This window comes from Pristiophorus japonicus, chromosome 16, assembly GCF_044704955.1.
Source record: "Pristiophorus japonicus isolate sPriJap1 chromosome 16, sPriJap1.hap1, whole genome shotgun sequence".
Classification (NCBI taxonomy): Eukaryota; Metazoa; Chordata; class Chondrichthyes; family Pristiophoridae; genus Pristiophorus; species Pristiophorus japonicus.
In genome coordinates, this window is record NC_091992.1 from 94,092,801 (window position 1) to 94,120,679 (window position 27,879).

General features: G+C 41.8%; 1 protein-coding gene across 1 annotated transcript in view; it reads left to right on the plus strand.

Moving 5' to 3' along the window:
- tbcd (tubulin folding cofactor D) overlaps positions 1-27,879 on the plus strand; it is a 400,428-nt gene that overhangs the window by 368,552 nt on the left and 3,997 nt on the right. Inside the window, exons 33-38 of the mRNA XM_070857568.1 lie at positions 3,672-3,793; positions 5,121-5,198; positions 9,609-9,698; positions 14,255-14,342; positions 21,897-22,006; positions 24,590-24,674. Of these exons, the coding sequence (XP_070713669.1) occupies positions 3,672-3,793; positions 5,121-5,198; positions 9,609-9,698; positions 14,255-14,342; positions 21,897-22,006; positions 24,590-24,674 (573 nt within the window). The remainder of the gene's footprint in view (positions 1-3,671; positions 3,794-5,120; positions 5,199-9,608; positions 9,699-14,254; positions 14,343-21,896; positions 22,007-24,589; positions 24,675-27,879) is intronic.

Sequence of the window (27,879 nt, forward strand, 5' to 3'; positions counted from 1 at the left end):
GTCCTGGTCTTCAAACACACTCATCCTTAGGCGACCGAAGGCTGCACTGGTACACTGGAGGCAGTGTTGGACCTCGTCGTCGATGTCTGCTCTTGCTGATAGTAGGCTCCCGAGGTATGGAAAATGGTCCACGTTGTCCAAGGCCGCGCCGTGGATTTTGATGACCGGCAGGGGTGGGGGCAGTGCTGTGAGGCGGGGTCAGTTTTGTGTTATGGATGTTTACTGTAAGGCCCATGCTTTCATATGCCTCAGTGAAGATGTTGACGATGGCTTGGAGTTCGGCATCTGAATGTGCGCAGACGCAAGCCTCGTCCGCGTACTGTAGTCCGATGACAGAGGATGGGACGACCTTGGATCTAGCCTGGAGGCAACGAAGGTTGAACAGATTCCTATTGGTTCTATAGTTTATTTCCATTCCAGCGGGGAGCTTGTTGAGAGTGAGGTGGAGCATTGCAACGAGCAAGATCGAGAAGAGCGCGATGACGCAGCCATGGTTGACCCCGGTCCGGACGTGGATTGCATTATGGTGGATCCATTGGTCAGGATCACGGCTTTGAATGTCGCCATGGAGCAGGCGGAGGATAGTGACAAACTTTTGGGGGCAGCCGAAACTAAGGAGAATGCTCCATAGTCCCTCACGGTTGACAGTGTCAAAGGCCTTTGTGAGGTCAAAGAAGGCCATGTACAAGGATTGGTGCTGTTCCCTGCATTTCTCTTGTAGTTGTTGCGCAGTGAAGATCATGTCTGTTGTACCCGTTAGTGGACGGAATCCACATTGTGACTCTGGTAGGAGCTCTTCAGCCACAGGGAGAAGACGGTTGAGGAGGATTCTAGCGATTACTTTCCCAGTGGCCAACAGCAGGGAGATTCGTCTGTAGTTGTCGCAGTCGGACTTGTCACCTTTTTTGAAGATGGTCACGATTACGGCATCTCAGATCTCTCGGCTTGCTTTCCTCCTTCCAGATAAGAGAGATGAGGGCATGCATTCATGCCAATAATGCTTCTCCGTCATACTTTAATGTCTCGGCGGGGATTCCATCTGCTCCTGATGCCTTGTTCTTGAGTTGACGGATGGCCTTTTCTACCTCGTGCATGGCTGGGGTTTTGCTGAGATGGTGGCGGGTAGCATGCTTCGGGATGGAGTTGAGGACACTCGTGTCAAAGGCAGAGTCTCGATTAAGGAGACCTTCGAAGTGCTCCTTCCAGCAGGCCCTGATTGCCTTGGTGTCTTTAATGAGTGTCTCCCTGTTCTTGGCCAGCAGTGGGGTGGGGCCTTGGGCCGTAGGTGGACTTAACTGCGGTGAAGAATCATCGCACGTCATGGCTTTCATTCAACTGCTGGATCTTCTGTGCTTTCTCCACCCACCATCTATTCTTTAGGTCGTGGGTTTTTTGTTGGACCTAGGCCTTCAGCCGTCTGTAGAGCTGCTTTGCTGCTCCTGAATTGGGTTGCTGCTTTAAGTTCAGAAATACAATGCGCTTGAGGTTTATTAGCTCCTGGATCTCCTGGTCGTTCTCGTCAAACCAGTCTTGGTGTTTAGTGACCGAGCGTCTCTTCGCAGGCATTGGTTATGGTGGCCTTGTGAGCAGACCAGGCGCTGTGGGCACTCTGCGTCTCGGGGTCATCGAGGGTCACCAGGTTGGCAGTGAGGCGCTGGCTATATCGGGCTCTCTTAACTGGGTCTTTGAGTGCCCCGGCGTTGATTTTTTCTGTAGCATTGCTTATGTGCCATCGCCGCTTTGGGGCTATATTAATGTTGATGACAGAACGGATTAGACGGTGGTCCGTCCAGCAGTCGTCGTTTCCTGTCATGGCGCGGGTGATTTGTACGTCCTTGCGGTCCCCGCTCGGACGATAACCTATCAAACTAACACAGATGCAGTGATACACAAACGGATAAAGGAAGTTCAGTAAATGAGTCGCAGTAAAAATGTAGTTGATCTAAGCTCACCTTAATACTCCAGGTACCATTTCAGACCACTGTCAGTCTGGCAGACCTGAGTTCCACTGCTTAGTCTTCATGGAGCTCTTTCCAGAGCTCTGCTCTTCAGCATCCAGGTGATGGTTATGTTATTTATATTAACAAATACTGTCATCCAACCAGCTATTAACATTAAAAAACAACCTGAAGCTTATAAATTTCCAGTAAGTCCATTAGAAAAGCCATTCCAAAAAACATACTCGTGAGTAAGGTTTATATCAGAGTTTTCAAGGTGATTGGTAATAATTAATATAAGGGCAATAGGATTTTTCTTCAGGGTATTCAACAACAACTTGTATTTATATAGCGGCTTTAACGTCCCAAGGCATTTCACAGGAGTATTATGAGCCAAAATTTTGACTTGATGGAAGTGAGCAAATTTCCAATGATGGACTGGGAGTAGGAGAGACTCAAGAGGGAACATCTAAGTCCACATATGCCAACAGTCAGCTTTTTTAAGCTGACAATAAGCATTCCAACCCATGTGTCAGTTTCAGTGCTTCAGACAAAAAAATCTGTTTTTCTTCACTGGGATTAAAGGTTATTAACCAATTAGATCAATTGGTAATCATAGACAGTCCCTCGAAATCGAGGAAGACTTGCTTCCACACTAAAAGTGAGTTCTTAGGTGACTGAACAGTCCAATACGGGAATTACAGCCTCTGTCACAGGTGGGACAGACAGTGGTTGAAGGAAAGGGTGGGTGGGACTGATTTGCCGCACGGTCTTTCCGCTGCCTGCGCTTGTTTTCTGTACGCTCTCGGCGACGAAACTCGAGATGCTCAGTGCCCTCCCGGATGCACTTCCTCCACTTAAGGCAGTTTTTGGCCAGGGACTCCCAGGTGTCGGTGGGAATGTTGCATTTTATCAAGGAGGCTTTGAGGGCGCGCTTGAAATGTTTCCTCTGCCCACCTGGGGCTTGCTTGCCGTGAAGGAGTTCCGAGTAGAGCGCTTGCTTTGGGAGTCTTGTGTCAGGCATGTGAACAGTGTGGCCCGCCCAACGGAGCTGGTCGAGTGTGGTCAGTGCTTCGATGCTGGGGATGTTGGCCTGATCGAGGGTGCCAACGTTGGTGCGCCTGTTCTCCCAGGGGATTTTCAGGATCTTGCGGAGACATCGTTGGTAGTATACAGGATCAATTGGAGGGCAAGATTGGTAGCTGCCAGATCAAATCTGGTTATTTTAAATAGGATATAGCCTCCAATAAAATAGTAGGCAGAAGAATGCCATATGCATGTTAAGTATTCACTAGTATTAACAACAGTAACATCTGGCCTCATATATATTAAGGTTTTAAAAACAAAATGACTGGGCATGGCCCTTCTTCAGAACTCAGTTCTAAAGTTTTCTTTTGATATTGACTCGGAAGGGTATTTGCCAAGCCTTTGTTTCCTTCAGTTACGTGTTTGTCAATTTTTTTTAATGCTGAAAGTACTGACAGTGCCACTATACATATGACTTCTACGTTGAATATAATTGTACTGATTTTTTCATGATCTCATTGATTTCAAAGGGAGAAGTCGAGTGTTACTACCATTTTGTTGTCTGTATAAAAACAAAGCCGTTTTCAGCAACAGTTGGTATCGGCTGTTAAAGTGTAAATTTGTGTCTTAATTGTGAGATTGACTATTCTTTTATACAGTAGAATGTTTTTAGAATCTTAATTTGCCCCATTCTACTTTTTGTTTCAGGTGCGATATTCAGCCCAGTCACTCTTTGGCTATCTCAAAACAATCCACAATGATCTGGAAGCCATGAACAAGTTTTGTGGAACCTTATTACAAATCTTTAAGGATAATATACATAATGACAGGTGGGGGAAACAGATGTGTATGGTTTACTTACAGTTTGGAAAGTACAATTTTAGTACACTGTCTACATCGGGAGATCTTTGACAGTTTTAGCCAGCCACTGATCAAGACTCTATCTACCCTGGCCATAAGGGACTTGGATTTGGATTTTTCCACTTGTTTTCTTAACTTCTGTCCATTTAACAAAAAAATACTAATCTTATGGAAACGTGTGTTGGCATTTTAGCTGAACTGACTAATTGCATATAAGCAGTAACTGTTGTAATTGTATCTTGTACAGATGTTTGCTTGGATACTGTTCCTTGCTAATTGCACTTCATAAGGAACCACCAATGGGGGAAAATGTTCTTTTCTGAAAAAAACTCCCTGTAATCTGCTTTCTGTTGTGTAATGTGCATGTTAAAGCCATGGAAATTTACATGTTTAGACATCATTTTTGTGTGCTTCTCCAATCCAACTCTGCAGGTATAGTCCTTTTTATTCATGCTAATCATATATAGAAACTTTTTTGAAATAACTTTAAAATTATTTAAATGCCTCTTATGAGCATTCGTTACTCAAAATGGAGGTCAACCATCATATTGTGATCTATTGATTTTAAAAGGTAAAGATAAACCTGCTGGATTTTCGGTTTTGGTCATTTTGGGGCAGTAATGGCGGCGGGGCGGTAACAAGGTTGTACTGGGAAATGGTTTGCGTCTGCAGCCACAAAACTTGCCATCTGGACCCTGAGTGTGAATAGGAGCGCTAAGGGAGGCATTGCACACCTCTCTTAGAGCGCAAGGCCAGCTGAGCGACTGAAAATCTGTTGCTAAAGAACCTGTCTCGGAGTGCCCTAAAAGAGGCTTCCGTGGGAAAAACAAACACCCCACAAAACACGCAAAAAAGCCGTTCTCAATACCTTGTCACTCCACATTAGGATAAATTGCTTAGATAAAATTAAACAAAACAATCAAACTTATTCATTAGTTACTTCGCTCACCACCGCCGGGACAGCTCTGACCGCCTGGTTTTCCAGGCAGTCCCACTACTAGAGGATCGTCATCCAGCAAAAATCAATGCGCTATCGAAACCGGTGGTGACGCTCCCTGGCGGTGCTACTCAGCGGTTCCACAAAACCAGCAACTGAATTCCCGGCAGGGTGCTGGGAGCTAGCAGCCCGCCCGAAAACCATCCCCTCTACCATTACCGCCCCTCTGGGGCACGAACAGAGGCGGCAACATAGGGAAAATCCAGCCCTTAGATTCTTCAGTTTGACATGGCTTTAAGATGGTGAGTCATTTTCAATTTTCTTCCTCCTCCTCGTTTAACAATGTTACTACTTTTCAGGGTGTCCATTCCTCTGCTGAAGATGCTTGACCAGATGCTGGCTAACGGATGCTTTGATATTTTCACAGTAGATGAAAGGTATTTATTAGTAAGAGATGAAAGGTCTATTGGTATTTTACAAATTCATATTTCTCCCAGTATATGACTATTCTACTTTATTGGTATAATTGTTGAACAAATGTAGTGCTCCAGTGTATAATAAATTACCAAACAGTGTTTCCATTCTTGACTTTGGCATCAGATGGAGTTGCTGAACAAAACCTGGCAGTATTTTAAAAGTTGCCTCATGTCGCTGTCTCTTGCTTGGGACTGTTTGACCTGAGTGGGGAGGAGATTGGATGGAGAATCAGCACAGTTTATTGTTGAGTACCTCCTAGTATCTCATTACAGAACAACATTGGGAGAGGAATTTGATAAATATGACACCATGCAGTCCCATATCATGTCTTAAATGCTCTGAAATATGCTGGGTGTTTGAAGTAAACTGTGATGTACGACATTCATATCTTGGAACTCATGTATTTTGCTGAGCACTATTCTCTGGAACCCTAGATAAACTCCAACCTACAACAGTGTAAGGAGGAGAACCTATACTCCATTTAAGTAGAACTAAATGAAACCTCACCATTTTATTTTTGATAATTGAGAAGCTGTTCATGCCCCTTCTCTACATGCTGCAGCTCTCAAATGAATAGACGCTGAGCAGAAGTACTGTACTCACTTACATTTTTGGTAATTTAATTCGACAAACATGGATACAGAACACTGGGGAAATAGAATATAAAGCAGTACAGTGTCGCTCAGTTTACAGTGTGCATTTATTTTTAATAAATATGAACATGGAAGCTGTTCCATCCCATGAAGGGATAAACTGGTTAGCATTCTGACTTCAATACATATTGCACTTTTTACAGTTGTACAGTTGTATGAATTCTGGCACTAACAGTACCTGTATAACATTTGTAAGCAGTACTGTTCAAAAGTAATCAGCATAAACATCCTCTTCGGTTGAATACAATTCGACATTGCACTGTGAAGTTTATGTCTATAGTCAGTATACTGATAGAATTTTAAAAAAAAACATTCTCATAATTTTTCTGCATCTAAAGTTTGATCTAATACAATGATCATGTTTGCCATAGTCGAGATTGTAACATCAATAGATGTTTTTAGAAATGCCATGAATTCTGCAGCAAAAACTAAATGTAGTACAAGGATTTGCCACCTATAAATGTTTTATGAGGGGGCAATAAGAAGCAATCTAAATTGGTGACACCTAATCAATTAATGGGAATGATTTGTAAGATTCCACATATTGCTGCCATTAGGTTTCAAAGGACTGGAAACTGTTGAGCCTTGAACTATTCACTGCTCCTCCTTCAGTTAAAAATTAATTCAAGGGCAGCACAGCTCGACTTTTATTTCAGAGACCACCCTGGGCCATGCCATAAGAGATCTAATTGACATGCTGCTTACCTTTAAAGCAGATGGCCTGTGTTCAGGGCACACATGTCCCTGATTCACAGAAAGGAAAGCCTGGAAAAGACTGTGTTTTTCCCTTGATGCAGACTGTTTTTGCAGGAATTTTGCCTGTTGAACAGATGGAACTTTCCCAACTGCCATCAAAGTGTCTGCAACTTGATATATTTCATATAACATCGACCCAGCACTTTTCTTCTAAAGCATATTTGAAGTGGCTGGTTGACAGAAAAAAATGAGACCTTACTCTGTGGTGCACAAAGACAAAATTTGAACTAACTTGTTCCAGACACAGTAACAGAATTGACTTCTTTGTGCTCTGTTAACAGTGCAATCAATATATGCAATCATGATGCTTGTTTTACAACATAATTGAGTAGATATTTTGAAAAATGAGAAGTTTGTGAAGCGCTGTGCAATAATATTTATAAAATCAGTATTGCAGATTAATATGAATTATTTTGATTAAATGTCTGTTGAGCTAGTAGTAATAGACTGGCTAGAGTGCCCCTTTCACACTTTATAATATGGTTGATTCCATCCTGTGACCATATGCCTCCTGGCAGTGAGCCAATGGAGCATGATTGCTCTCAGTCCTTGCCAACTACAGGAGAGTGTTAAAATAGGGTGACAAAATAAAATCAACGCTTAAGTTGTATTTGCAGATACTGTTGAATTATATCTTTGCAGAAAGAAATTTAAATGTGTGGACACTTTCCCATCTGTTTGGGATGTACTGAGGATGTGAAAGGTGTTATAAATGCAAGTTTGTTCTTTTTATTCTATGTCTTCCATGTTATTTTACTGTCCTTTCATTCCTGCTCTCTCTCACTCTGTGTTCTTGATCTGTTGACCATACCTACACCACTTTATAATGCTTGCCTTCTTTTCTATCATATTCTTTTTTTGTTATTTTGCCTTTCATTTGCTGTCTTTTCTTCCAACTGATGTTTTCCATTTTTAAATCTGTCCTTTTCTGCCCTGTAGGCCTTGTGGATAAATGCACCTCCCAATGTGTACCAACGTATACAACCAAAGGTGGTTCCCAGCTTACTCCATGGTCTATTCTGAGTTAGCCAACCTCAACCAGGGCATAACACATTAGGGTTCACCTTGATCACTCCAAATCAATGGTGGAAAATGCACTGGCATGGATGCCAGGTGAGGATTGAATTGGGCTCACCTGATGTTCCATAACTATTAAATAGTCTCCAGGCAGACACTCAGTGGCTAAGCTTACACATGAAGGATGGCCACTTGGTTGAGGTATTAGAGAATTGCTAGGATCCATGGAATCATATGCTAGTATGATGCAGCATCTTCAAGGAAGGCGGAGAGGAAAAGAGAAATAAATGGTAGGGAATGGTATTAACGGAGAGGGAGGCAAAGAATCTCCTCTTTTACTCTCGGACAACAAAATGATGCTTAATGACAAATAATTTGTTCTGGCTTTTCCCCCAAGCTTCAGGCCTGTAATAATATACCCTGTTGCCTACGTCCATTGCAATATGTTTCACAAAACAAATTTTTCCTCTAAATTTCCCATTTCTTTTCCTGCAGTAATTAACTCACGCTGGTCTATGTTCCCCCGGGCACATGCAGCCCTCTATCACCTTTCCCAAATGACCATTCTTTGTGGATATGAGTATTCTACATAACCAAGTTAAATCTTTTCTTCATCCAGTGTCATACATGTGCACCTTCCAATAAGAATCACTGGATATTTATCAGTAGTGGCAAATTATTTTTTTAATCTATGTCCTGTTATAGATATAGATATTTATAACTATCTTGCAGTGCAATGTTCTAGTGGGTTGAACTTGTTATTTATTTTTGCTGCTTAACATTTACACATAAATGTTACTCGTGACTATTATGAGTGTAATTAGTATTAGAGCTAAATAACTGTCAGAAGTCCATGTAGTGTTTTTCTCTCCTCAGATTTGCAGAGGTCAGTTGTAGCAGGCCCACCACAGTCATCACAGAGCAGGGATCAAACCTGGGAATTTCCTTCTGTACATGGTTCAGCACCATACCACATGGTGAATTTACCTACTGGGCCATCAGGGGAACTCCTGGCTATTTTATTTATAATGTAATTACTTTTTATCTGTTCATTTGGCAAACCTCAACCTGGAGTATAAAGTCAGAGCAGCAAGTTATAAAGTCGTGTCTTAATGCAAAATAAATCAATTTGTAACTTGAAACGGACTTTCCCCTGCAATCCTGTCACTTATGTGGTCTGACATCACACCGCAACTTGTATTACAAGCCATAGCTCACTGATTAGCTTCTTAAATCCTTCTGGAAGCTACAGTGTTTTGTTTGATTGGGCTGTAGAAGTGTAATTTCTTTTATTATTTATATAATCATTATGCGGAGAAATAAATGGGCCTAAGTTATATTTGGGTGCCGTGGAGCAAATCCATTTTGAAACCTATTTCTCTTCTTTGCCCGCCCCAACCCCATTCCCCAACATGACTTGATGCTCAGAAGTACGTGTGTCTTCACGCGAGGAGATGTAAGCAGCTTATTCATGATAACTAATTGAATCTTTAGTTTAAAGTGAACAAAATTTGTTTTTGGTAGGAGTTTATGAACATTTCTGCCATTTATTCATTTTTTTGCGTTTCAATTTATTTTATAAATCTTTCTTTGAAAATAAATGGCTGGGCACTTAACACTTTAATGTTCCTTACAGTTATTTCCCACACACACAAATGTAAAGATGATCAGCTCTAGGACACTTCTGTAAAGAAATTAGAATTTGATTAACTGTAATATTAATCAAGTGTGACGCTTGATGGAAAATATTGTGTGACAAGGATTGATTATAGGTGACTTTCTGATTATTATAGATCAATACTGGCAAAAGGAAAAATCACAGCATTAGGACATCTATAAGTGAAAGTGCCCTCTTGAACATGCTGGTGCAGTGGCTTTACACTGAAGACAGTACAAATACAGTTCCTGCGCATTTTTGATGTTTTGTTTCTGTTTGTTTCTCAGTCACTACTATGCTAAAGAGCTGCTTTCACTCTGCAAGGAGGAAATCCGGAAGTCCAAAGACGTCCAGAAACTTCGAGCTAGCATTTCAGTGTGAGTAGATCCAGGGATCCACTTGTATTTTTTTCCTCAGTTAAAATGCCTTTCTCACTGCCTGTAATTTGGGATTGCCACTGAACTGAATCATTCATGGTTTCTGCAATTACACCAGACTTGATTATTTCGACCGTGTGGTTTTGGGAGTGCAAATTGGACACAAACTATTATAAGTAGGTCATAATGTGCCTGTGCCACATTAAACACTGCCTTTATGGCTTGCTTTTTTAAGCTATAAAACTCTACCCTTTGTGGGGGAAGATGGGACTAATAAAATACCTTGAAATTAAATCTGATTAAATAAACTGCGAGCACCTTATTGATAACAGCATATTGCACTTGTCTGTGAAATGGTAAGAGCATCTATGATGTGCCACACATTGAGTTAACATCTCTGCTGGTATTTATGATGCTCGTTCATAGCAAAGCGTTTCATTACATGGAGGCACGAAAATCAGTGGGAAAGTACTTTTGTATGCCGCCTAACAACCGTTTACTGACCTCCATTGGTGAGTTGAGAGCCTTCACAAGCTGGATTGGTGGGTAGCTTGGTGAGACCCAGAGAAGGGGAATGAATAGCTTTTATATGTTTGTTGGCCCGACCAATTGTGAGAGAATTTAACCTTACATGAGATGTAAATAGATCAAGACTATGTTTTTGTTAAGAGCATCAGCACTAACTGTATTAATAACATTCCCTCGCCCCTTTCTGATCAGCTCCAAATTTTCTGCAATTGTAGTTACTGGCAAGTTGGCATTGGTCCTATCAGTGGATGAAAGGTTTCCGATTATGTAATGAGTACAAAAAGGCCTTCATTATTACTAACTGCCATGTTCAGCGCCTGTGATGTTTGCTAATTGTCCACTATCCACAAAGCTGCCTTTATCTGATCATTCTGATTGAACAATGATAAATAAGATCTCTATATTCAAATGTATTCAGCAAATGTTGAAAAATGAAGTAGTGTTCTCTACAGGGAAAAAGAATTTGGAAAACTTTTTGTTGTGTTTGTAATCAAGCCTTGCAATGATCTAACTTGCATATCGTGACATCATCATCTTTGCAAGCTAAGCCCGATGATTCAGTCATTCTTTCAATCTTCAATGGTCAGTTCAGGAGAGTCTAAGTTACACAGATTTTTCTGCAGAGCTTGGAGCAACAGACGAAAAACAAAAATAAGTTATTTTTCAATAACCTTTTTCACTTCGCTGCATCTATATCCATATTGATCTTGGCCCAGAAATTGCAGCGAATGCCTCCGATCTGAAAAATTTCTACAAATTTACCGGTTAGTCCGGGAGGTTCGGAGACTTGTGGTCCTGGGCCTCTACGCGAAGACCTGCGTGTAGACCCAGGGACTTAGGCACTTTGCACGGGTCCCTGTGATCACGTGGGCCAGCCCAACCAATCAAAGTAGGAGCATTCCCATCCAGATTGTGATGAGTTGCGTATATACGGAATCACCATAAGTATGAATACCCCTAAAAACACACAAACACATTAATTTTAAATGTGATTTAAAAAAATATATATTTTAATCAAAATGGAATTTAATTAATTATTTAAACAAACATGTAATGTTTTGACAAATTTACAATAAACTTACCTTATTTAACGGGATTTTAAAAGTTTAAATTAGTGAAACATAAGTATTTTCTGTCCCTTGCTTTTATCAGTCGTAAGAATTTCAAGGGCATTCGCTGGGCAGAAATTGGGCAAATAGAAGATTCTTGACAGATCGCAAGTTCTGTATTTAGGCGCATACGTTTTGCATGCCTAAACCCGGAACTTGCGGGGCCTGTGGGGTTGCGTGCGCAGCTTGTACGCGTCCGTAGGGGCTGCAAATTCAGAGCCCTTGACTTTCCTCGTTTAGTTTGGATAATCGAGTTGTGTTTTGAGCACTGCATCAAACTAACTACTGCTTTTCTATCTGATATTTTGATTATTTAAATATGGGGAAAATATATTTTGAAATGTAAATGTTTGAAGATTTTGCATATGAAAATAATAATCTCAGCTTAAAAACCAGTTGTGTTTTGATGACACGGTAAACCTGATACTGTAATAATAAAGTATTGGTGATACTGCACTAATATGTTTCTCCTGCCCACCTCCAGAGCTAGCCTCTTATACACATTGTCCTTCTTGGACAAGAAGGTAGACCTCTTGAAGGATTTCAACAGTGCTATTCCTTGGTTGATCAAGCAGAGAACGTGAGAAGGAATCGGCCCTCACCACCAGAACCTCCAGGCATTGCTCCCCATTTAATTTGAGTGAAATTGACAAACTGTTTTTGTTGGGGGGGTGGGAAGAGCATACATCAATCAAATTCATACTCCGCTCTCAAAGTTCAGAATTTACCGTGCTATGTTGAGTATGTTGCAAATATTACAGCAGCCTGGTAGTAACAAGCTGTTCCAATCAATGCAATTTTGAGCCATCATGCTAATAATATCATAGTAAAGACAAGAGTCGTCAAAAATGTGACAATCGGCTAAACGTGCATTGTGTAAGCAGCAAGGTATGTACCAAGCAACTTGTGCCAATATAAGGGCTGAATATTACGTCCCATTTAGACAAACAAAAGTAAAAATACCCTTACGTTGTTTTATACATTCTGAGATGTATGTGTTACAGATTAATAAGGAAGCCTGGCATATATTTCATTGGACGTGCACCACATTAGTAATATAAAACAGAGATGAAGATCAAAGAAGTGCAGTGTACTTACAGGACTGAAATTACTTTCTTTCCAACAGACAGCAGCAGTGTAGCAATACAGTCTTAACATTACTCATGTCACAGGTTGTAAATACATAATTAACAATAATAGTGACAGAATGGATGAAGAGAAACCCCAGAGCATGTTCACGCAAGTTCAGGATAGGCCTCATGTTTTTCAACATGCAAATTTCCCGTGGGAAAGTAAAACCAGCAGGCTACTTTTCCTGAAAGCTATATTTTTGCACTTTTGACAGTAAAGGTAATTAAATATTTAACCATTTTGTACCTCAGGCAGGCAAAAATTGACCAGTGTTCCAAAAAAGCTCATTCTGTATTCCTGATTTAAATGCCAAAGGAAATTGGTAATATGTGAAGCATGATTGAAGACACACAGTCATAAAATTAATATCCAAAAGTGACGTCGGGCAGCGTTGCATGGCCGTGGGAGCATTATGCCAGTTGAATGACTGAAGCTAACGATTAGCTACTGATTAAATATTCTCAGATCAAATAATGTGCTATAAAGATATTTCTGGGCCTATGGGAGAGAGAAGTGACAAGGAGGGAAAGAGAAAGATCATTGGCCACCCTCCTCTGAGAGCCTTCCAATGCCTGGACTGGACTGGTATGTAGGAGGTTCTTATAGAAAACATTGGTTACCATTTTTTATTTTGAAATCTTTTTATATAAACTTCATGGCTTTATGTTTATGTAGATTTGCTTATGTGTGTTTCTGTGATCTGACCACAAAGCATATTCCAAACTATCATATTTAAATAATATGAGATCTGCTGACGACATTTGTAGAGCTTTGTTTTGAGGCTGAGGGAATTGGCAATTTAAAGAATTGTTTAATTGTACTGTAAAGAATGCATGAATGAACTATATTGTGTGAGTTCATGGCCAAAAACTGGGGGTACTTTGGTATTTAAATACAGATTAGTTCAAGAAATAGATGCATTTTATCTGCACATTTAAAAAAAAATCTTATCATAGATTTTGAGTTGTGTTTGCACAGTGCTAACCTTGAAGTTAGTAATACATTACTTTCTGCAATTTAGTCTTTACTAAAATGATCAGCTCATCCTAGTTGGAGCAATGTCTTCATATTTTCTCTTCTGTTGCATTTCTGCTATTTAGTTGTGGTAGTGTTGAAGAGGGTTTAAGATATCGAAGGATTGGTGAAAAATATGTTACTGCTGTTCAGCAAACTATGAAAACTAAGATTCAAAGGCCTTGGGGGATTATGAAAAATCATTAGAAAACTGACTCATGCAAAATTTGGTATTAATCTAAAGTGTCAATTAATTTCAGAGGTCAAGTATACCATTTAATTACTATATTTTTGAAAATGATGTTCCAATCTTTTTCTGAACTCTGATTTTCTTCATTGAAATTTTTGAATTGAAAATTGAATTTTTGATGCACTTAAATAATAAATATTCCACATAAAAATGTTGTGAAATAACTATAATAAGATTATTATTGAAATTTGTAAAGTTGCCTAACATTTTAGGATCTCAAACCAGTTTGAGAAGCACAATGATACCATTCTGAGCAAGAGACAGAAACTACTCCAGATGACTCAAGTTCCTGGTACTTGACGATATATAATTTTTTGAATAGTGTTTTTGCTGATAAGTGTGGGTATTGGTTACATTGTCAAGTGGTAAAAATGTATGCTTTACTTATAATCTGTCTCTTCTTGTGCACCAGTCCTTAAGGTGCTTTTATATTATAAAGAATTGCACCCCATAGTACTTGCATAGACAAACATTCTCGTTGAGATTTGTATTTTTGTATAATTATATATACTCTTGATTTGCAGGTTCTGTGGTCTTATTCAGTTCCAAGGTGATATCAGAAAAGGCGTCCTCTTCCAGCTCTTGCTCCTGTTGTGCTACCCATTCCCAATAGTAAGCACTTACTAATTTGTTTAATTTCTTAAGAATTAACAGTGTGTGGTATTGGTTTGTTGTGTTGCACCTTTTCCAAGTGATGCTTGAGGCTTTTTGGGAGATACATTGACACTCTAAACCTTTAACTCACAGTTATCATAAAATGCACTGTGCCGTTCACACCAGTGTAAATGTAATCTTCAGTTCATGTATGTTAATAAATTATATTGAAATTGCTGAGGTAATACATCAGTTATTTTTATCAATGTGATGTAATTCTCCAGTATTTCTCCATCATGCAATACAAGCCAAGCTGCTGGTTCTGTAAGGAGAAATTGAGCAAAACAGGCAAAACTACTTCTATGGAAATAGTAAAAGTGTGACCAGTGAAACAGCACAAAGGTGCCCAAAGGTACTTCTCTGAGTTTATAAATTGCTTTTGTGGAAGTAACAACATTACTTCGGCATCAGTTAATGCTTTGTTTCAGGCGACAATGGAAGATTGCCATGACAACAAATGTGTTCGGGTGATCATAACCACCTAACCAGCATGAGGATAGTAAATGCATTAGAGCTCAGACAGGGATTTAGTGGCTTTATAGAAGAGAGGCGATGCATTGTTTGATTGGCCATGGTGGCTCTAACAGCTGTTAATAGTCATGTGGTCACTGGAAGGAGTCCAACTGTATTTTCTGAAACAGAATTCTGCAGTGCTAGGAAACACTGAGTCAGTAAATACACTCAAAAATGGGATTGGCATTTAAGACACAGTTTTAATTTAAATGTTGCTAATGAGCTGTCATCTAGTTCATTGTCCCCATTTTTGCTCCTCATACTATTGAAAATGAACAGAGCACGTGCCTGCAGCATATTTCAACAGATGACATTGACTCACTGGAATTTTCAGTGGGTGCACTGCCTATGCAATGGCTATGTATTTTTAGATATTTGTAGTTTTAATTTTACAAATATTTCTAAGAATTACATACTTGTGTTCAGTTAAAACTGGAGTGAAAATTCTGCCTTCTGCGCATCCTTTTTGAAAGCTTAGGTTGTAAAATAGCGAAATTTAAACAGGGTGGTCTCTTGATTCCAAAAAAATTGTAAAAGTTGCAATGTTTTAAAAAGAAATGTTAAAGAGCTCATATGCTAAACATGATGCATAATGTTTTTGGGGAAGTATTGGTCTTTAGATACATAAATGATTTGACTTCAAAGCCGATTCTAGTCTGGTGTTAAAGGGTAAGTGAAGCGATTAAGTAAGACCGAGAAATTGGAAGTATTTATCCATATGTAAGCAACTGCAAATGTATTTTTCCTTTAGGAATTGAAACAACCCTAATTACAAGGCTCCAGCCGTTTACTAATTCTGAGAAGCAGGTGTGCTAGAATGTTGCAAATCAAGCGAATCCCATTGCAAAACGCTCTACCGACTTTCTGTTTAAAGACTCCTCGTGGTCTCCTCCCATTTACCATCCACCACAATCCTATTGATACTCAGCATGGACTGGAGTAGGAAGTCAGTAAACTCAATGATCAGTTTCTCAATAGGCTAATCACATCAACATCAATTAAATGTCATATACTTGGGTTTTCAAAAGGCCTTTGATAGGGTACCATACAGTGGGCTCATGACAAAGGTTAGGACATGTCGGGGCCAAAATTGTTCCCAGCCGAAAACGTAGTGTATCTACCCTATTTAGACTGTTTTTGCCGCAGTGGTAGATATGGTGTCCTCTTGCGTGAAATTCCACTCTTTGGCTTTTTTTCCCAAGTGGCCTGGAAGTCCGTCATAATGGGGGCGGAAATGCGGCAAGTAGAGGGGCAGGAGTGAGGGGCGGGCGGGCGGAGTGTCCACTGCTGTCACTCATCAGCGTAGTGCTGATGATGTCATGACGCTGGCACGTCACCACGTCTCTCCCGTTCACTTAAAGGGGAGAGCCTCTGCGATTCTTTGTTAGGTCCACTGGGCCATGAGAGAGGGTTTTGGCCAAGACGGGGTGCCAGGCTGTCTGTTGGCAGCCCGGCCGGACCTGGGGGCATAATTGTTGGCCCGACATAGCAGTTGACCGATTAAAAAAACAATATGATGTCGGCCACGGCAGTAGGCCCTTCCTGTTAATGGCAGCTGCACCGCCATTTTAGAAGCACTCCAAGCACAGTGCACCAATAGAAAAAGCTGTCAGTGGCACCAAGCAGCGGATGCAAGATTTTCTGCGCAGAATTTCACACTCGGGGTGGGGGTGGGGCAATCAGTGGTGCACACTCTGATGACGCACTTAGGACAGATCAGAAGCAGTGGAGCGATAGTGGGGGGAGCAGGTTGTTATGTCATTAATACATATATAAAGATTCCACAAGGCTCTGTACTGTGCTTAAACTGGTGTGGCCTTAGCCCATTTATTTCAACTCCAGAGTGAGGCCGCAGCATGGTGGGCACCCTTTTATACGGCCCTGCACACATGGGCAGGTAACTCCTGGGGCCTCCAGCAGTAGCGCCCTCTGGTGGTACATCATGATGTACATAGTTAATACATACATAACATCATTCTCCCCCCCAAACTCTTTGATGCGAGTAACTGTCTGATTGGACTGTTGGGAATGGTGGGATGATCCTCGTGTTTGGTCGCGAGGTCCGTTGCAGATTTGGTGTGTGCTGGTGGGTCGCTGGAGACCAGATCCTTTCACAGTAGTTCCTGGTTATCTGTAGTTCGCAGTTTGGTCTGGTCCAAATGCTTTCTGCGTTTGCCTATTACATGATTTCACAACAAACACTCCATTTTCACCACAAACACTCCATTCCCCTCTTTGGCTAATGCAGTGCTAGCATCCCATCTGGGGCCATGAACATGGTCTGCATCATTTATTCTGATGTCGCATGGAGAAGCCGTGCGATCATGGTACATTCTCTGCTGATAGCATATGGAAGGCTCGGTTCTGAGTGATTCTGGCCGGTGACTGCGTAGCACCCAGGATAGCCGGCTCTGTGAGGAGTCTACCGTGACATGTGTGGTGCTTGGCTTTATCATATGGGCTGCCCACTCCGGACTATTATCGCTGACCCTAAGGTCTGGCAAGCCAAGGATGGCTGATATGGCCTTGAGACTTGCTGTAGTGGCGGGAGGCCGCATAGTCCCCGTGGATCCTGGGCCATGTTATGGAGGCCCAGGACCACCAACTGTGTATAGCCTCCCTGCCTTTCTTTACAACGTTGCATAAGGGGCAATCTGATGGGATGAGCATTTCGTCTTTGCAACGGATAAGCTGCAATATCCCGTCTAGCGGTTTGCCGTTAGCAGGCGGTAACGAGGGATCCTGGTTGATCCAGGTCCTAAACTGGGGAGCCGTTACAGTTGACCCCCCGCTTTCTAGCACTTCCATAACAATGAGCGGGTCTGCAGGCTGTGCCGTTTCCACCCCGGTGGTGGGCAACGGTAGCCAACTGAGGGCATCAGCGCCATTCTCAGTGTCTGGCCCATGGCGGATCATGTTACAGTGCACAGACATTGTTCGACATATTCGAAACAAAACATTGATAATAGTACCTCTGCTCTCCAAAAACTGAGAGATTGGCAGCTTGTCTGACTCGAGCAAATATTGGGACACTCTTTGGTACGTCTCTTTTGTCCCATGAACGCAGGCTACTGCCTTGGTTAACTTATTGGATACAGGTACAACTGGTGGGGTTTGCCCGCTACTTTGGCTTGCTGTACAGCATGCCCGACCCTGTGTGATGATAACATCACTTGCTACAAATACATTGTTAGATACATATACAACTGGTTGGGGTTCGCCCACTACTTTGGCTTGTTGTAAGCTACCCCCAACCCCATATGATAATACATCATTTGCCGCAAAAGGGCACTCACGTGGGTTACACAATGCAAACAACTTATTGGAACGTAGTGGATTCCTGGCCTTCTCAGCGGCCGCCCCTTTACCTTTGTCCCAAATCAGTCGTCTTCCTTGCTGGGCAACACACGCCTCTGTTTTGTTGCGGCAACATCCCATGGTCTGGACGTACTTTCGTCCCGTGGTCTGGACGTACTTTCGTCCCGTGGTCTGGACACACTCTCCTCCGTGTCCGTGATGCCGACTGCCGCGATCTTCCTCCCCAGGGCTTCTGCCTCTGGCGTCGGGAAGGCGCATTCCGATCGTTTCGGCTGGAGTCCCACTCTGCTTGGTCGACCTGGAGCCTCTTCCATCGTCGCGAAGAGGTCGTCGGCTTTGGGTGGTGGGTACTGCGTCTGTACCGCCGCTCGGTTGATCTTTACCTCCTCGTGGTCATGATGAACAGCCCTGTGCCTTGGGGATCTGCATTTCAATGCCTGGTTCAGCTGAAGGTGGGGGCTTGTTCAGCCTTTGAGCACGGGAGATGTCGTTCACCAGAGAAGGTACACAGAGGTCTTCCCAGTTCCATCGAATCTTCCCCATCCACCTTCTACCAAGCAGCGTTGGCCCATCACCTGAAACAAACCACAGTAGTAAATCGTGCACCGCTCCCTCATGGGATACTCTTATGTCCGCATTACCAATAACTGGTATCAGTTCCTTGGTGTAGGTGCGCAGCTTTGGCTGAATCGGAATCAGCGTGGGTCGTTGTGCTCTGACGCCCCATAGCCTCTTCAATGCCTTCTAGCTCATAATTGACTGACTCACCTCCGTCTCCAACTCCATGGAGACTGGAATGCCATTTAACTCGCCTTTCATCAACCTGGGAGGACTGAAGGTGTGTATCCTATACACTACTTCCTTGGGCTGAGTTGCCTCTCTCGCTAATTTTCCGTAGTCCTCACCGGACTGAAACTCTTCTGCTGACTCCTCTGCCACGTGGTGAGTCGCAGTACATTTGCACATTTGCTGGAGGTGGCCCATTGTTCTGCAGCTTTTGCACTCACAGCCTTTAAATTGACATTGATGGCCCTATGATTACCTCTGCAACACCAGCATTGTGTTAATGGATTGTGTTGGTGGACTCTGAGTCATGCTTGGCCTAGCAACAGCAGGCATGTAAGTTCTGCCAGTACAGTCCTTGTTTGTTTGACAGTTCTGCATGCAAACGGCGTTATTTTATGCACGGTACTTTCTGGTCAGCTTTGATTCCGGGAATAGATCATCTGTTTGGTATCGCAACTTGAGGACATGAACGCCTAGCCTATGGTGATGGCCCTCTTCAGGTCAACAATGGTTTCGGCAGCCAGTAGCTTGCGAAGGGTAGCCTCGTGACCTATACCAATCACAAAAACTTCCCGCAACGCATCGTTCAGGAACTCAGCAAATTCGCACGGTCCTCCAAATCGTCTTAGGTTGGCAACGTACTTCGCTGTATCCTGGCCCTCCGGGCGGCGGTGTGTATACCTGGCCGTTAGGATGCTCTTCTTTGGTTTGAAGTGTTCCTGAATCAGCGTATACAGCTCTGCGTATGACTTCTCTGTTGGTTTCACTGGTGCAAGGAGATCCCTGATGAGGCCATAGACCATGGACCCACAGCTGGTCAAGAGAATCGGTCTGCTCTTTCCCTCCAGCTTCTCGTCGTCCAGATCGTTGGTGACGAAGTACTGGTCTAGCCGCACGATAAAGGCTTCCCAATCTTCACCCTCTGCAAACTTCTCTAAGGTACCAACAGCAGCCATGATTGCGTGAAAATTCTTGATCTGTTGCTCGTCGCCAATTGTTATGTCTTTAATACATATATAAAGACTCCACAAGGCTCTGTACTGTGCTTAAACTGGTGTGGCCTTAGCCCATTTATTTCAATTCCAGAGTGAGGCCGCAGCATGGTGGGCACCTTTTTATGCGGCCCTGCACACCTGGGCAGGTAACCCCTGGGGCCTCCAACAGTACCGCCCTCTAGTGGTGCATCATGCCTATTTACATAGTTAATACGGGTCACCGGCGGGATACCGCAGGAGTGGAATTTTCAAAATGACGGCCATTCCACAAAAAAATCGGCGGCCATTCCACTCTGCAGCGTGGCCATCAATTTCCGGCGGTAACAGCCCTTAAGGGAAGGGGCAATTTCAGCCCCGTGGAGTCAGGGGACAAATAGCTGAATTAATAGCAAATTGGCTAAAAATAGAAAGCATAGAGTCGAGTAAAGGGTAATTATTCAGATTGGAGGAAGGTAGAAAGCGATGATCTTCGAGGATCGGTGCTGGGACCATTGCTATTAATAATTTACATTAATGATTTAGACTTTGGAACAAGTAAAGCAATATCAAAATCTACAGATGGTACTAAACTGGGGGCTATAGCTAACACTGAGGAAGAATGTAACATAATACAAGAAGAGAGTGGAAAACTAGCAGACTGGGCAGTTAAGTGGCAAATGAACTTTAACATAGATAAATGTGAGGTGATGCACTTTTGTAGGAAAAATAGAAACATCACCTACACCTCAGAAAATAAGAAACTGGATGGGGTAGAAGAGCAAAGGAATCTCAGGATACAGATAAACAAATCATTAAAAGCAGTATAGCAGGTTAGCAAAGCAATTGGAAATGCTAACAAAGCACTGGAATTTATTTCTAGGGGTATAGAATTCACAGTTGGTGAAGTTATATTAAACTTGTATAGGGCTCTGGTCAGACCACACTGTGCACAGTCTGGTCTCCATATTACAAAAAGGATGTAGAAGCACTGGAGAAAGTACAAAAAGATTCACATGAATTATACCAGAACTGAGAGATTACAGCGATCGGGAAAGATTGAACAGGTTGGGGCTTTTTTATTTAGAAAAGAGAAGACTTTAGAAGTGATCTGATAGAGGTCTTTAAAATTATGAATGGTTTGGACAGGGTAAAAATGGAGAGTATGTTTAGGAGCCATATATAGAAGATAGTTACTAATAAATTCAATGGGGAAATGAGGAGAAATGTCTTTGCTCAGAAGGTGGTTAGAATATGGAACTTGCTACCACAGGAAGTGGTTGAGGCAAATAGCTTAGTTGCTTTCAAAATGAAACTAGAAAGAAAATAGAAAGATATGCTGAAATGCAGAGATGAGGCAGATAGAATAGGAGACTCGTGGAGTATAAACACCAACACAGACTAATGGCCTGTTTCTGTGCTGTTATATTGTATGCAATTCAGTATTACATAGGAATACATTTATACAATGTATATTGTATGTAATTCAGTATTATGTAGGAATCCTGTTTCCCTGTTCGGTCCAGTGCTGAATCCTCTGAAATGGTTGAATGCATGACTCAGTGGATGAGCCATGTAACAGATTATTTCAGCTACTGATGAATGATCAAATAACTGCTGCTAATCGAGGAGTGAGGATTGTAATTGGAATTACACTTTATAGTGGAAAAATAAATTTACGCAAATGCATTTATTTCACTGGCTCTAAAGTGAATCTAGCATTGGTGATGTATTATTGCACCTGATCACTGTTGTTTGACTGAAGTGATATGTGGAAACTGTGAATATTAGTAAATTGATATAATCTAGCAGAAGGATAGCTTATGTTTGATATTTCATTTGCAAAGTCCCAGAAGTGACAGAATTGTTCAGTGATGGTTTGGTGTTTCGTGGCAGTTGTTTTCTAATTAATCTTTTTGCATAGATAAGGAAGACAACCGCCAGCCAGCTGTATGAAATGCTTTTAACATATGATGATGTCATTGATGCAGAGGTATTGGACGAAGTGATGGCAAGTCTTAGTGACAACAACTGGTAAGTAGCATTTGCTATGGAAGTGAGCCTTGCATTGTGTTCAATGTGTTTCAATAAACGCAAACCAATCTTGAAGTTTAAGCAAGTTATTTTTTTAAGGGGCTAGTCATCATTATTACAATTGCAGACAAACTGAAAGGCATCTGCGCTCTTTTTTTTTATAAATGTAACAGATCTATAGCTCACAATCTATAATCATAAATGTCTTTCATATGAGCAAAGGATCTGTTTGGGCAAGCGCTGTCGTCTGGTGTAAATTCTCTATTCTGTACATATTGTAATTTATATTTGTACAACTGTAAGATAGCAGCACCAGGGATTGAGGAAATACTAACCAAGCATAATAGGTCACCGAGTGCCACAAAGAAAAGTTAAACCTCTTCAGTCTTTGAATTATGTTACTTTTTGTTCATCTGTGACTGGATAAGAAGGTACCCATACATCTTTTGGCACCCTTCAATAGGGAAAATCATGCAAACTGCTTTTAATATGGAGATAAAAGTCAAAATTATGGACAGAATAACAAGAGGTTTTGAAGTGCATTAAAAGCATGTGTGGACTTGGTATATGGCTAATATTCACAAATCCCAAAAACAATTTATTGTTTGTAAATCATTCACTCGACATCCTTTATTATTCGTGCTATTTTCCCCCCATTGCACGCATCCACCTTCAGCTTCGAGGAAAAGTTTTGGCTGTAAAGCTGTCCAATAACTGTTCTATTCTTTAAGGGCAGGATTTGTCTGCACATTGCAAGTTTTTTTTCTAGTAAGGGAGGAAAAACAATGTCCCAAAGTACAACATAGCTAATGAATTATACTGCTTTATAATGTTTACCTGGTAGCCAAGCTTGGGCCCTTTGGATGGAAGTCCAACCCTAGAATCCTGAATATTTGCCTTATGTGTATTGGACATCATCTACTACTAAAACTTACCACTTTATATTATAATAACATGTTTAATGGCAGATGTTTATCTATAGAGCACACAGACCTAAACAGGTATTTAAGGTTTCCGCTGGTCAATGTTACTCAAAATCTCGTGCTGAAACTTCGCTGTCGTGCTTTTGTTTTCCCAAAACAATTGTGTTTCCTAAAGATGGCTGCAGGCCAGTCCTCAGTCATAATCTAGGTGTGAAATCTGGGAATATACAAAGAGGGGGGGAAAAATCATTTTTTGAAAAAAGTAGTGTATTAATACATTATAGTTGTACAGATGTTATTGCTAAAATGGTTGTAAAATGAACAGCATCTGTTTCTCTTTATTTGTAGAGTGCTACACAGCTGTGAAATGGCATTGAACACATAAAGGAAAATAGTAGTGCCATCCTAGATGAAAGTTTACTGTATGTTGGAGGGATTTTCATTTCCACTTCATATATAGGTTTATGATGTTGGAAGAATTAGAAGGATTCTAGCATCCAGTGCAATTCTCATCTGCACTGAATTAAATACTGAGTGTCACATATAGGCCAATAAGATTAGTTATCTAATATCTGATAACGTATTTGACTATTAAAGTATGTAATGGCTGAGAGACTACAGGAAATTGGATCAACTCAAGTATTTAAATAGTTGGAATGCTTTGCACAGAGCAGAGCCTAGTTGAAAGAATTGATTTGGTTAACCTCATGCAGCTGGCATTTGGCAGAGTTTGGCCACTTTCTTCAGTCTGTTTCTTATTTTAACTCATTAAATCAAATTAATGCCCTTTAAGTAATGCTTTAAGTAAGTCTTGTGCTTACTGTAAAGTTTACCATTGAGGCCTGTGCTCATTACTTTAAACCATATTATTCTTTTCAAAATGTAATTCTAAGTGTGCAGTCTAGTTTTAAATCTATCAACCTGTGGTGTGAAGTAATTGGTTGCATTTCAAATACATCTGAATCTCAACATATTTAAAATCAGCTTTCTAGCAAGCATGTGGAATAATAGTGCAACTTGGAGCATCATGGTCTTGTTAAATTGCGACTTTTCATTTCCGTTTGTAGCTGAAAATGCTTTAGTCATATTAAAATATTTTTAATAATACATCTTTAAGTATATTTAACTAGGATAAGCTTACGACTGCTTCATGTGTCGTCTTCAGTGGGGGTTGTGGAGGAATGCAGTGAAATTCCAGAATTCAAATTTCTTTGGATACTATACAATAACTTTATTATTCTAAGGCTTTATAATAAATGATCTGTTAATATGTGGTATTGTTGGCATCAATTAATTATAACCACCATTGGGGGAGAGAGAAAGAAAATCCTCAAATGAATGGGCCTTACTGTTGCAGTTTCTGTGTCCTGAAGAAAAATGCAAAGAAATGCATAATTGTAGTTTGGGTGTTTTTGTTATCGAATACAGAGAATTAATTTTGAGCACACGACACTTCACTAGGGAGCGTGCCTGAATTTCATCCAAGGTTAACAAGGTTCAGTAGCTCAACCATGCGTATTATAAATGCGTTATTGTCAATTGTTTCGGCTTTTTAAAATGTTGGTGTACTAATCAAAAATGCTATTCATGTCTATAAAATGTGAACAATTGTAAATTTGTTACAAACGGTTAACTTGTGCGAAATGTTTTTTGACAACAGGGATGCTGACCTTCCCACTGTCCGAGCTCAGCGGAATCACCTGTGTGATCTGATGGGTGTTCCAAAACCAATAATCGCCACTAAGGTACATTAGCGCATGAGAAACCAATGTTTAATCAAATCAAGGTTTTGGATATGTTTTTGCCCAGCATCCTTCCATGCAAATTAGATCCCCTGATATTTTTCCTTTGTTCGTGATTAGCTTGATTTGCTGGAATTTTACTGTCCGCTGCTGTGTGATGTTACCTGATTGCATTAGTCAGATTCTTTTGTAGACATGGGATAATACATTTGTTCTAAACCCATTACATGACAAGTTAAGTTCAGTCTGCATAGCTAAAGAATTCCTACCTGCCCCATATAGTTCAGTGACATAGGGCTCAATTTTCCCCAGTGATTTGCACCGTTTTTTTTGCCATGTGTTGCATTTTTTGGCCTAAATTTTTAAAAATCCAAATTTCCCCAATCTTTGTGCGCCAGCGTAACTCAGTTAGTGACTATTTTTTTAGGTTCGTTTTTTTTGCGTCATAGGAAGTGTAACCTGATGTCTGCACCAGTTTTTCACCGCTATGGAAATTTGATCAATTTTAATTTCTCCCTGGACGGCGTATGTGACCACTCTGAAAAACCTTCTGGGCACAAGAGAAACCAGCGCAAATTAAAAAATTGATGCAGAAAGACGCCATTATTTTTATGCAAAGTTTTGGAGGGAGACAAGAACACACAAATATCCATAATCAACCTTAAATTCTTAAAACTTAAAACGCAGGAAATGGAACTTTAATGCAATTCATTAAGTTTTAATTTTTTTTTAAACTGACATGCCACCACCGAACAGTTCCAAAGCGGGCTCGAGGGTCGGAGCGTCGGCCGGCAGAATCGGTCCCTCGACTGGACACAGCGGCTCGGGGCTCAGCTTGAAAAGAAGCCCGGGGGGGTGGTGGGGAACAGTGGAAGGCGAATGGAAGACACGAGAAGCCTACAATGTGCATCAAATGAAGCCCGGGAGGTGGGGGTGGAGGTGAAGGTGGAGGCTTTCGATCATTGCACATGCTCAGACCTGGGTGTGGTCCATACTAGGGTGTGAGAATAAAGAACCTTGTCCTGCCTGCCATTTTGAGCTTCCCCATGACCACCCAGGCAATGCGTGAAAGGGCTATGGGCTTCTCCAGGAGGTAGAATTTAATCATGGGGGCAATACTGACAATGCCATACCTCATGCAAACCTTCTGCATGATGGTGCTGCGGAAGAGACAATTGATTCGATGTCATCGCATGAGGAACCTCAGAGCACGCAGGGTGATGGGCAGGAGGCCTTACCCACGTCGGATATATCGAGACAGGCATTTGTACCTACACCTGAGTGATGCAGACTGTGTCAGAAGGCTGCGTTTCCGCAAAGAAGTTGTAGCTGAGATCTGTGAGTTGGTAAAAGTAGACCTGCAACCTAGAAGCGTCAGGAGGATTGGATTGTCAGTTGAAGTGAAGGTTACAACTGCACTTTCATTCTATGCATCTGGATCATTCCAGGCTACAACTAGGGATGTCTGCACCATTTCTCAACATGCAGCACATATCTGCATTCGGCAGCTGACTGCTGCACTATATGCCCAGAGGAATGACGGCACAAAGTTCCCCATGACTGCCCAGGCAATGCATGAAAGGGCTGTGGGCTTCTCCAGGTTTGCTGGCTCCCCAAAGGTACAGAGTTGCATTGATTGTACCCACATTGCCTTGCAAGCACCTTTGGAGGATTCAGAGATGTACAGGAACAGAAAAGGCTTCCACTCCATTAGTGTGCAGCTCATGTGTGATGACATGCATCGTATCATGTCAATTGATGCAAGGTACCCTGGGAGCACCCATGATGCATTCATCCTATGTGAGAGCGTTATATCTGCCATGTTTCAGCAGCAGCCAGAAGGGCAGAGCTGGCTACTGGGAGACAAAGGGTACAGCCTCGCCACCTGGCTCATGACACTCCTATGCATAACCCAGACAGAAGCTGACTGGGAATACAACATGTCACACATTGCGACGCACAGCATAATAGCAAGGACCATTGGCATCTTGAAACAGCGTTTCCGATGCCTGGACCATTCCGGAGGCTACTTGCAATACTCCCCTGAGATTGTCGATCAGTTCAATGTTGTGTGCTTTATGCTGCATAACTTAGCCATCATGAGGCAGCAGCAGTTAAAAGTAGAAAACCCACCTGAGCGGAGAATGGCTGATGATGATGAGGAAAATGCGGAGGACGAGGAAGCCATGCAACTACCTGAACCGGAGCACGACGGTGTGCCCCTTTAACGATTGCTCGAGCCTTGCACCAGCAGCTCATCCATGAACGCTTTGCTGCCTGAAGGCTCAGCGGCAACTATTCCACAGTTACCATCTGTACTGTTTGGACCTTTTCCGTAATGTTGTGTTGTGTTGGAACAAATGATGGAAATTATTCTTGTTTACTTCAAAAAGTTCTGTTAATAATGGAACAAATAATGTAAATGATTCTTCTTTAGTTCAAAAAGTTATTAATAATGGAACAAATAATGTAAATGATTCAGTTATAATGTAAAATATATTTTATTAAAAAATTTAACAAACATTTGTTTGTACTTAACTTTAATCAAACTTTAACGTTTTCAGTTAAAATCACTTACAAACTTTAAGATCACTTACAAACTTGTAAATTTACATAACTTACAAAAAACTTTTAATTTGAGCACAGTTACAGCAGTAACAAAAATAATAACAGCAGCAGCAGCAAAGAAAGGCTGCACCCATCTCTCCTCCACCTTATTCTAAGACCGCCCGCTGCATTTGGTCTTGTTGTCTCCACCCCTGCCCGCAGGCGGTGGCGCAGCGTTTCTCGGGTTGATACCAAGCTTATTTTTTCGAACATCTCGGGTAATGCGCACTTCCTGATTGGGGGAGGGGGGGTGCTGCGGCGGCGGCGGGCAGACAGTAATGTGGAGGGGCTTGGGCCTCTTCAGAGGCTGGTCTGGGGATTGAAGTGGGAGTGGCAGTTGATTCTGTCAATGGGCGCGGGGTCTGGGCATGTTCCCTTATTGCAGCAGCTAATTCCGACATTCCCTCCCTCGTGTCCTGACAGTGTGTCAACTACCTGCAATATTCCCTCCCTCATGTTCGCCGACAGTGTCTCAGCTACCTGTGACATGCCCTCCCTCATGTTGAGCAACAGTGTGTCAACTAGCTGCGACATTCCCTCCCTCATGTGCACCGACATTGTTTCGGCTGACGGAGACATTCCCTCCCTCATATTCCTGGAC